The sequence below is a fragment of the Psammomys obesus genome, unplaced genomic scaffold (genome assembly GCF_907164565.1).
Source record: "Psammomys obesus unplaced genomic scaffold, mPsaObe1.curated_primary_1811, whole genome shotgun sequence".
Taxonomy (NCBI): Eukaryota; Metazoa; Chordata; class Mammalia; order Rodentia; family Muridae; genus Psammomys; species Psammomys obesus.
In genome coordinates this window covers 15,498,347-15,510,017 of record NW_026596039.1, presented here as the reverse complement: position 1 = coordinate 15,510,017, position 11,671 = coordinate 15,498,347, and the positions used below count along the sequence as shown (strand labels likewise).

Genomic DNA, 11,671 nt, shown 5'->3' with positions numbered 1-11,671 from the left:
CTGTCTCCTTAAGCTCCTTCTAGGCTAGGAGCCCCGACTTCAGTAAGAAAACCATAAAAACACTGCAATCATGTGGCCATTTCATGTACTCTAGTCTGTATGTGTGAAGCAAACCCAGAAACATGTTTGTGTCACAGTACCTTGGGGTCTTCTTAGAGTCATGGGCGGGGACACGAATTGATCTGAATGCTTTTTGGAGGCAACTATTCCAGAGCCCTACTGAGAGGAGTTGGGAGCCAGAGATAGTGCTAGAATTGTCGGACATGAGTACACATATGTGTCTTGTTTTCTTTTGTTTTGTTTTGTTTGAAGCAGAGAATATGTATAACCAGAGATAGCCTTATATTCCTACTGCCTCATTTTCCCTGGTCCTAGATTCCAGGTGTGTCTTAGTGTTTTTATTTTGCTTTTATAAAACACTCTGACCAAAAGCAACTTGAGGGGAAAAGAGTTTATTTCACTCTCACAGTTCATCATCAAAAGCAGTGAGGGCAGGAACTCACAGGGCAGGAACCTGGAGGCAGGAGCTGATGCAGAGGCCATGGAGGAGTGCTGCTTACTGGATTGCTCTCATGACTTGCTCAGTCTGCTTTCTTATAGAACCCCAAACCAACAGCTCAGGGTCGGTCCCCCCCACAATGGGCTGGGCCCTCCCACACCCATCACTAATCAAGAAAACGCCATACAGCCTTGTCTACAGCCAGATCTTATGGAGGCATTTTTCTTAATTGAAATTCCCTCCTCTCAGATGACTTTAGCCAGTGTCAAGTTGACATAAAACCATCCAGCACAAGGTGTATGCCATTATGCCCGGATTGAGTATTTATTTCAATTTAAGGGAATAAGTTAGTGTAATGGTTAATCTTGGTTGTCAACTTGATTGGGTCTAGGATCAGCTAAAGACACATCTCTGGGTGGGTCTGTGAAGATAAACCGAGGGGAAAGACCCTTGCACAGAGTGGGCTCTGCTTTTGAGAAGTGGCCCAGATGTGAGGGTGAGTCGGGGGGAGGGGGGACAGAGCTGGGGTAGCTTACATACTTTTACTCCTTGCAGATGGGTTCATCTGTTGCTGCCACTGCTGCTGTCTCCCTTTGCTGATAACAGAGCCCAGCTTTATCAGCCTTCTAACAGAATAAAGGTCCTTCAGGAATCCTCCAGGCTTTCAACACCAAATTGGGACTGCCCAGGCATCCAGTTTGGTGAACTGAGCAGCCACCAGGTTCCCTGCCTCTCTGGTGCACAACCATTGTTGGCCCAGACTGTGTCATGGAAGCCAACCTAATATATGCCTTTTGCAATGTTCACTCTGTCAGCTCTGCTCCTTTAGAGAACCTTGACCAATTTCAGTAGGTAAAAATGAGCTGTTTCAAAGATGCACTGCTTAGTGCAAGATTAGAAGATACTAACAACACCACAAGCTGTCTCTCTCTTTAAAAAAAAATTAAAAATGAGATGGTTTTCAGTTTCCAGAACCTGCTATGCCCTCTGCTCTTTGCTGCCAGACTTTCCTTCTGCTGTCAAATGACTTAGTACAGTATTCTAACTGCACTCTAATATACCTGTCTTCCTCCATTCAACCATAAGCTCCATGAGTGTGGGGCTTACTTGTTTTACTAGCCATGTTATCCCTGGTGGTTAGTATCATGTCAAACACTCAGCAGTTTCAAAATAAGTATTTTGAGCAAATGAACCAATGAATGAATGTGTAAACCAAAAAAGGAATGTTAGAATGGGCTCAGGCCTGTGTGCTGAGCTTTAGTCAGCATCTAGAAATCAGTTCTCGCCATTCTAGAGGAGATCAAGCATCATGTCTGGGTTCCAAGCCCATTTTGAGGGTTTGGGACCAATACTGGGGCAGCAAAGGGTACTATAATGATTAAAAAAGAGTTCCCAGGGGACTGAGGAAAGTCACACATAAAAAAAGGCTTTTAAGTGAGGGTGGAATTTAGCTCTAATGACCAGTGACATGTGGAAGGTGCTGCGTGTCCATCCTGGCTCCACACTGAGCTTATTGGTGGACGCCCCTGTCCTGGAGAAGGTAACCCATGATGTGTCCTGAGACACTGGTCCAGTACATCGAGGAATCTTCCTATGTGTACCCACAGATTAGAAATTAGGGACAGAAATGGGGTGAGGATCAGTAAGAGAAAGCATACAGAGAGTTTTGCAAGGTACTTTTATCCAATGAAGCCAATATTTCAGATTGCTGAAGAATCTGAGGATAAGACTTGAAACATCATCAAACGGCTTGAAGATCTACAATAAAGCTTTCACCAGCAAAGATTAAGGTGACACTGTTGTCTTAATCTTAGATATGTAGCTTCACCACCGACACCCAGTTGGTGAGGTCTCCAAGCTTCAGTTCCCATGGCTGTCCACTTCGGATACGTGCAGGGAGCCCCGGACAGGGAGAGCATGCAGTGGAGGCACTAAGCGGTTCCTGTGTGGCGCCGGGACCGGGCTTTGGGCAATGAGTAGAGGGTCCAACGTGGAGAGTGCATGTGTGGCTCTCCATGCTCTCATTCCTCCCCGCCCCACCATGCACACACCTTCCCAAACAGTCATCAACTTCAGTAGACCCTCAGAGGTCTTCTTCAAGGAAAGGACATTCTTCTAACCATCCCCCCAGGAGCCCCCTAGACTTCTGAGAGTGTGTGCCACATGATAAACCTTTAAAGACACTCGTCCACATGTGTGACCTACCTCCAAAATGAGAGCTGGGACATCAGAGACCATATTTGGGGGTGGGGGGGGAAGAATCTCTCAAAATGCACTTTCTCAAAGTCTATCAGCTGTTAGTCCCTTGCACATTAGAATTGTCTGGAATCCTTTCAAGAAACAGCTGCCGCATGCCAGTCTGAGCAGCAATGGCCGGCTCTCAACGCTGGCTACACTCTAACGCCGTCTGAAGGACGCTGTGCTTTCTGTTCAGGCCGTGTCTGTCATTCCGGCTCTACCACTCAGATTTCTGTCTAATTGGTCTGGAAGGAATGCATCATCCAAAGCTGGAGAACGCTTTCCCTGCTGTATTGATTTTCTTTGGATGCAGACAGAGCCGCGGGTGGGGCAGGAGTGCGGTGTAGGTGGTGTTGCCATGATAGATCAGATTCTTAGCAAGGAATGCCTTCATTGGAGGGCGGTGTGAAACAGGGTATTTAACAGATCTCTTTCCTGTGGTTGCGGCAGAACTGGCACAAATCACAGATTCGGTCTGTCCAGCATGGGGTGTATTAGCAACATGCTAGCTTTGTCTTGTGAACGTGCGTGCAAATGTGTGCTTTCCATTTTCCCTTCTTGAAATTGTCCTTGTATCTAGCTCTTATTTGCATAATGACAATGACCAAATTGGGCATGATTCATGCTCTAGTTTTACCCAGCGATTAACTATTCTAAATATGTACATGCAAAAAGATGTAGCAATGTGAGTAGAATATGTATTTCTTGTTCTTTTTTTGGTGTGTGAGTGTGTATGCATATATGCATGCATGTTCATGTGTTTGAATGCGCTTTGTACATGTGTGCATGTTTGTATGTCTGTGTGCATAGTTGGGAGAGGACCCTTGCGTGTGGAGGTGTGTGCACACACATCTGTGTACATGCATGTGAAGGTCAGGGAACGGCCTCAGGTGGTGTTCCTGAGGTGCTTCCCACCTTTTATTAGAGAGAGGGCCCCTTGAGGCATGGGACTTTGTCAAGTAGGCTCAACTGGCCAGCCAGAAAGTCTCCAGTATCTGTCTTACCTGTCTCTGCCGCCCATCTCACCATCACCGAAATCGCCACTCACACTGTGCTGGGGTTTCACACAGCTTTTGAGGATCCTAACTCAGGTAAGGGCTTTACTGACAAGCCCTTTTCTTGTGGAACCTATGGATAAAGCTAAGACTCCAGAGGAATTCTGTCAGTGGACACTCTGGGCTCTGACCCAAGCCTTCTAGCAGGATGGAGTTATTCTCCCTCTGTGGTATTATTGAAGGAAAGGTTTGAGAAGCAATAAAAGTATTTAAAATGTGACACTCTAACCTGACTTTCCTTCAGATCCTAGGCAGCTGGGGCATCTTGGCTAATCTCAAATGCTATAAATAGTACGTTATTTGTCACTTTGGTCCCAGCCAAGGGTCACATAGAAGCTAAAATAAATTCTGAAAGCCATTTGCATGAGTGGCTTAACTTTATTCACATGAGAACTCAAGGGACTGGCAAGGACTTCCTCTCACATTTCTTCCGAAGGGTTGAATTAGCTTGATGGCAGACAGAGTGAGTTGGGGAGGTGGGGGTGTTGACACAGACCAGGAGCTTGCTGTTACTCTGCATCATCGAAATTCAGTTTAATTTTTAACCTGATGGCCCGAATAGTGCACACGCTAGGGAACAGATCTAAGGCTCGCTGGCTGGCAAGCTTTTGGCAGCCCACAAGAACAGCATCTTTAAAAAGCACGTAAAGGATCTATTACTGCATTGTGAGGGTGGAACAGAGATGCTGGAGGGGCCAGCGGAGTGGCTTCCCATTCCAAACACAGCAGCGGAAGCTCAGGGCGCACAGCAGTCATTCCCAGGAGAGTGGCATGGCCCCTCAGTACTGGTAGGACCTCACCAGGAGCCACATAAGAAGAACCGTGATCAGAACAACTGTGAAGTTGAGAAACAGCTCCCGGGTAGATCGCTCCATCTTCAGAACGTCTGGATGAGAACTCCAGGCAAACTTCTGAGAACACACCAAGGACCTCTGGTTGGTCTTCACTTCCTAATAAAGTAAGAGACACAAAATAAGAGACATGTGAATGTTCCCAGAAGATGTTCAGTCTTCCTTAAAGGAAATGGAAGTCTTGGAAGAGGAAAGTGTTTGTGCTGACTTGCCCAACCCTTCCTCCTAAATTTATCATTGAAATCTTGGAGATATGGTCTCCTAAGAGGTAAGTATGTTAATGAGGCCAGAGTCATAGGTAACTTCAGCATCAACTTGATATAGACCTAAAATCACCTGGGAAGAAGGACTTTGTGGTGGTTTGAACAGGAACGGCCCCCCAGAGACTTGCGTGTTTGAATGCTTGGCCATAGGGAGTGACACTGTTAGGAGGTGTGGCCTTGTTGCAATTAGTGTGGCCTCATCAGAAGAAGCGTGTCATGGTAGGGGCAGGCTTTGGGGTCTCCAGTTCTCAGGCTATGCTCAATGTGGCACCCAGCCTCTCCTTGCTGCCACCTGAGGATCAAGATGTAGAACCCTCAGCTCCTTCCAGCACCATGTCTGCCTGCAGGCTGCCATGCTTCCCACCATGATGACAATGGACTAAACCTCTGAACTGCAAGCCAGACCTTATTAAATGTTTTACTTTATAAGAGTTGCCATGGTCATGGTGTCTCCTCACAGCAGTAAAACCCTGAGGCAGAACCCAACTGAATAATTCCTCCCACATTGGGAGGCTCACAACTGCCTATAGCTCTGACGGGATCTGATGATCTTGGCCTCCTTGAGTACCTACGTTCATGAGCACATGCCCACACACAAACAGATACACATAATTTAAAATAGTAAAAAGAAATATTAAATAATAAAATAATTCTTTAAAAAAATAGAAAGGTAGTTGAGCAAGCCAGGGGAAGTAAGTCAGTGAACAGTGTTCATGGTCTCTGTTCCAGTTTCTGCCTCCAGGTTCCTGCCCCAAGTTACTGCCCGGGCTTTTCTCCATAAAGGACTATGCTTGTAAGCTAAAAATAAACCCTTCCACCTTAAACTGCTTTGCTTCTGTGTTTTACCACAGAAAGAGAAACAAACTAGATCAGTGACTACAGGGGCCCCTAAATCAATATGACTGGCATTTTAAGAAGAGGCAGTTAAGACACAGACATTATAGAGGGAAGACATTGTAGAAACACAGAAACAATGGTCATTCTCAGGCCAAGAAGAAAAGCTTTAAAGGAATCAGCCTTGCCAATGTCCTGGTCTCCAACATCTGACCTCAGATTTTATTTGAAGTTAAGCTACCACTCCTCTCTGAAGCTCCAGCCTGGCAGCTAACATTGAAAATTTTGGACGTGCCATCCTCTACAATGAAATGAACCAATTTCTCAAACACACCCACACAAAGACAGAGGGAGAGAGAGAAAGAGAAAGAGAAAGTTAACTGTGTTTCTCTGAAGAATGTGGATGAACTCAGATAGCCCAGTTTCTCTTCCTGCTGTCATCCCAAGACCGGTATGTTTATCCTGTATTAGTGGCATAGTTTAGTGTAAGAGATAAAATATTACATTTTTCTCTCTCCATCTCCAGCATGTCTATATATGCGTGTTAACTTTGTTTTTGTTTTTTTTTTAAATATCTGCAAGCAAGGACACTGAAACAGGAAAAACACTATAGTTTAGTTTTGCTCTTTCTTCAGATCACATTTAGGAGTAGGATAAAATCTTTCAGATTTAAAGATGCCTTAGGTCTTCATCCAACCCTGGTGAAAGCACAAGGTAGCTCCAACAGCTGCACAGCTTCGTATAAGCCCACACTGGCGCAAAGCCGGCAGAGGTCAACCAGAAGTCCCTCGCACAACAGGTACTCGGGCCAAAGAACAAGTGTTAACCTCATGAGCATTTCTGTTTCAACAAGGGCTTGTGCCAGTTATTTTTAGTCAAGCTCAGGATGTGCCTAGACTGTAAACATTTCAGACAGCAAAGATGGTATCTTCAATGTGCATACAGATTATACGTGCAAAAAAGTATGCTCCAAGAGTGCAGACAACACTGTCAATCAGACTGTTAATTTTGGTTAAGTAGTGAAATTGACGCTTGGTTTATACAATCAAAATAAAATCTAAGTCTTCTATATTTTAAATAATTTAAGTAGATACTATTATTTTAGGACAAAATTCTAGCATGGAAAGAAAAGTTTTAGATGGAAAGAGTACTGGTTTGCAAAAGATCAAAGTTCAAGGGGCCAAAGCTTTGCAGCAACTTTTGGCCTGACTGAGTTAACTGTAACTGTTATGTTTGTTGTATCATCAATGGACCAAATTATTAATTCCATAGATATCAGCAGAATAATCCAGTTTGTTACTTAATTGTTAGCATAATATACAGTATAATAACATACCACATTATGCCAATGAACCCACTATAGAATCTCATTTTAAAATATAGCCAGTGATGATTGATTTACGTTTCATTTCCTTTTGGTTCTTAATTTTTATTATGTCTATGTATGTATTTGGTGCTGGGGACACATGTATGTCACAGTACACATGCAGAGGTCCAAGAACAATTCTCAGGAGTTGGTTTTCTCTTTCCTCCTGGGGAACCTGGAGATTGAATTCAGGCTATCAGATTTGGCCTCAACTGCTTTTATCTGTTGAGCCATCTTGCCAGCCACTTCTCTTTCAATTCTAATCTCTCTTTCAGCCCTTAACATGATATAAATTGTCAACTACTAGTGAAACCCTTTGCCAACAGGTGCCTGGAGTAGGGAATAAGCAGAAGAAAATGAGTGACTAAGAGAGGAGAAGAGAATGTTCATGAGTGTTCAGAGGAGCAGAGGAGAGAGGGAAGGGATCCTGTTAGATGAAGTGTTTACAGCAAAGGATACCGAATGTGGCCCCACAGGGCCACAAATTGGAAAAAAACTGGCCACCAACAGTAGAATGGATGCGAAATGTGGTGTTCACATTCATTTGAATATTGTGGAGTAAAGAAAATACGCGCTTTACTCCAGCTTTACAGAGCAAGATGGATGAATCTCACACCATAACTGTGGGATGAAAGGAGGATTTGCAAGAATAGAAGAGAATGTGACTCCATTTGCACAAAGTCAAGAACAGGGAGCTTAATCATGTTGCTTTGGAACACAGACACAGGTGATAAAATTCAAAAAAAGGAAGGACAGACAAGCTCCACACTTGGGGACAGAAGGCAGAAGGGACATAATTTGGAGTGTACCTCTGGGATGTTGCCAGCGATCTATCTGGTTCTTGGTAAATGATAGTTACACTCGTGTCCCTTATAATTCATGCTTCAGCTACTTGCATCTTTTGCACTCTTCACATTTTTTTCCAGCCTCACCGGATTGACAGGCTGAGCACCACATGTCTCTTCTCTGTGAATTCACCTTTGCTATTTCTTGTACTTGACAGAAACCTTAAATATTTATTGTTTTGTATATTTTTAAATGAATAAAACAGCAATCCAATGAACTCCCAGTGGGTGCAATTCTATCAAGGCATAACTGAAGTCTGAAATTTGGGATGAATGAGAAAAGTCAGGCAGTTATTTAGTCACTCGTGTTCTGTTTCCCTGCTAGAAGCCCACACAAAAGTTTTTAATTCCTTTTTTGCCTTCTCTATGAGCCAAAATGGTTGTCCTGTGGATGCGCCAAAGCCTTACAAACCAGCACCAAATTGTACAAGAAATTTGACATCGGTTTTCTTCTGGGATGTAGAAAAAAAAATATAAAAACTAGAAAAAAGAGAAACTACATATCAAAGGAAAAAACAGGAATCAATATTCACTTCACAGCTTAAGAAGCTACCTATATGATGGTTACCTGTTCCATCGGGAAATATAAGCATTAGTTAACATTTTTGTTTGAAAATTGCATACACAGAGAGACAGGGAGATATTGGTAAACACAAAATCTTACCTGAAGAGGCACAAGGACACACCCAGGCTGCCCTAGACTTCTCTCTCCAACTCCAGCTGTCTCCCCGGCTGTCTGAGCTCCCGGGCTCTGGGCAGGGCCTGAAGTAATCTGAGGGAGGTGGCAATCACTGTGATGTCACTGGTGAAACATCTCAAAGAGACAAGCTCCGAAGGTTCCAGCCTATTTGTGTTCAGGGGGACATGGTGACTAAGGCTTTGCTCCTGTGGCTGCCAATTGGAAGCAACAAAGCAGGGATGTGAAAACTCTTGTTCCCAGCTAACTTTTGGTGCAATGATGTGGGATTTAAACCCATCTTTTACCACTTTATAAACGTCTCTACCCCATCTACAGGACATCATAAAGCAAGAGCGGTGGACCAATTTTAACAAACTGTTCCGCGTTGCTGCCTTCACTACTCAGCACGTGAAGCTAGGAAAATGTGATTTTGATTCATCACCCGTATCATTGGCTGTTTGAAATGTGAAGCGTCCTCTGCCTTGAACCCATACTCCCCACACCAAGCTCCAGAATCCTGTAAGTTCTCCTTCAGAACTGACTTTTGTCCTAGCAATAGACGTTAACCCCCACCCCAGTCCCATGAGCTGCCACACGTAACTTTCCATCAAAGCAATGCACAGCGAGGTCACATCTTCAACTAGCTTCTCCTGAAACAGTCGTAGAAGAACAGCTTATATCTGTGTCAGTTAAACTAGCATAGCAGTAAAAGCAGACAGCAAAGCCCAGTCATTTGGCTAGATAGGGGTTAGAAGTAGACCCGGTCTAAACTAGTGGGAATGTGAGGTATAGACTAGATAGGAACACCTAGACTAAATCCTTTTATTCCCTTTGTGTTGTACTTTATGCCTATGGATATTTTGTCTGTGTGTAAATGTGGGCACCACATGTGTGCGGCTGCCTGGAAGGTTGGAAGAGGGCATCACCCTGTTCCAGAAATTTGGGAGCCACCATGTGGGTACTGAGATTCAAACCGTAGACCAATGGTAGAAGATCCAGTGCTCTTAACCACTGAGCCATCTCACCAGCCCACAGACTATATCTTAAACAAGTAAGATGACACCATTTTCAACAACAAATGCTGGCTTAAATGAGACAAGCATGAGTTTGCAACAAGTCGGATGTTGGAAGGTAAGTGGAGTCCCTAACTTGTTTAAATGGAGTTGAAAGCCATCCGCTGAGGAATATAAACACGACTCTGTTAATTGTGCTGCTCAGTAAATCCTGTCTTTGAGGATAATAGGGTAAATCTGATAGTCCCCAGTTAGGGTCAATAAAAACAAGGCATTCCCAGAAAGAAGAAGCAAACACAATTCTCTGCATACCTGTATTCATGGCCAAGCCTTTCTCATCATCCCTACCTCCCCAGAGGCATTAATAAAAGAAGGATTTTTCCATTCCATTTCTTCATTTTGGTGTAAGCCCATCGAAGGGTAATCTAATTACAACATTCTGTCGCCACTTGTCTTGTAAAATGATAGCTTGCTGAAGTGACAGATAGAGAATATTAATTATAGCACAATCGAAGGTTGGCTGTTATCTGTTGCCATCTGGCAAATTCTGTAACTGTAGTCAGATTTCTGTCTTTTACCTCCCTCCAAGCTCTTGCCAGATTGTTTCAAATGCTGGGGAATGTTTTCGTGGTCACTAAGGCGCAGCTGTTCTTCTTCTACCCACTCAAAATTATTATTTGTCCACTTAAAAAGTAGCACTTTCAGTGTAACATATCTAAAAACATAAATGTATGAGAAATTTTGATTTCCACTAATGTGGGCCCGACAATAGGCCAAGCCTGACAACCCAAGCTCAGTCCCCAGAACCCATATGGTAGCAGGAGAGAACCAACTCCCGCATGGCCACACACTTATTCACACATATTTTTTAAGTAAATAAATAAACGTAAAGTGATTTTTAAGGAAAAACTATCATTAATGTCACTATAGGTAAAACAAATCAACCCCGTGCCATAAACCTTCTTTCATGATACTGCCTCTTCCCTTTTTATGACCTACTGGCATTCCTTATATATCAACTTCTTGGCCGAGGTGCTGTTCTGCCTGACAGTAGTAGGACATAACTGAGCAGTCTTTGACATTATTTCTATGCCTACTGATCTACAATTTAGTCGAGGGCCAGAGATGGCATGAAAGCATTCAACTAGGTGGTGGTGTTGCCACTGAGGTTAATTTTTATGCACCTCACCACCGTACTTTCCTTGCCATGATGAATCCAAAACAAACCCTTGCTTCCTTAAGTGGTGTTTGTCAAGAATTTGTCCAAGCAATGAGGAAAGCCACCACTGCAGTATAAAAAAAAAACATATACTTTGGACCTGGCAGAGTGGCTCCCACAAAAAGGATGGCAAGAAAAGGGGGGGCGTCATTCTGGCATCAAAAAGGAGAAGAGTGTGTAGGAAACATAATAAAGATGAGGAGTCATCAAACAACCTCTAGGCTTTGGTGACCCATGCCCCTGTCACCCCATTAAAAAAATCTGCAGACATGCTCAGTGTGGTAGTCTATGCTGTTAAGTCTCTGCACTTGGAAGGCTGAGGCAGGTGGATCTCCAGGAGTTCAAAGACAGCCTGATCTACCAAAAGAGTGCCAAGCCAGCCAGGATTACATAGTGAACTCCTGTCTCAAAAAAAAAAAAATCTAATGATGACAAAAAAAAAAGCTTGTAAGAACAAAGTCTTATGTTAGAAGCATGAGTAACGTCATGCTGCATGTCAGTTTCAGCAAGTGTAGCTTCCCTGACTTCTCTCTCATCATCCATGTGCTCCTCACTATTCCGACATGACTTCGGGGACTTGGACCTGACGAAGGTGGCAAGGAAATGGGGGCATGAATGACAGCTAGATGAACAGATGGAGGGAAAGCTGTGACAGGGTGGGCTGGGAGAAATTCCAGGACCCTGGATGCTTCTTATATAGTGTTGAACAAAGAGGCAGGGTCATTGCAGACAGCTGAACAAGGAGGTTGGGTTATTGCATAAAGAGAACAAGGAGGCGGGGCTTATGGTTGACAGCTGGTCAAGGAGAC

General features: G+C 43.8%; 1 protein-coding gene across 1 annotated transcript; it reads right to left on the bottom strand.

Annotated features, from left to right (window-relative positions):
• Window positions 1-4,165: 4,165 nt before the first annotated feature.
• Sln (sarcolipin) lies at window positions 4,166-8,667 on the bottom strand. Its single transcript, XM_055622366.1, has 2 exons — window positions 8,616-8,667; window positions 4,166-4,742 (listed from the first exon to the last, which is right to left on the bottom strand). The coding sequence occupies exon 2, from the start codon at window positions 4,665-4,667 to the stop codon at window positions 4,572-4,574; it is 96 nt and encodes a 31-aa protein (XP_055478341.1). The 5' UTR covers window positions 4,668-4,742; window positions 8,616-8,667; the 3' UTR covers window positions 4,166-4,571.
• Between the last annotated feature and the right edge of the window lie 3,004 nt (window positions 8,668-11,671).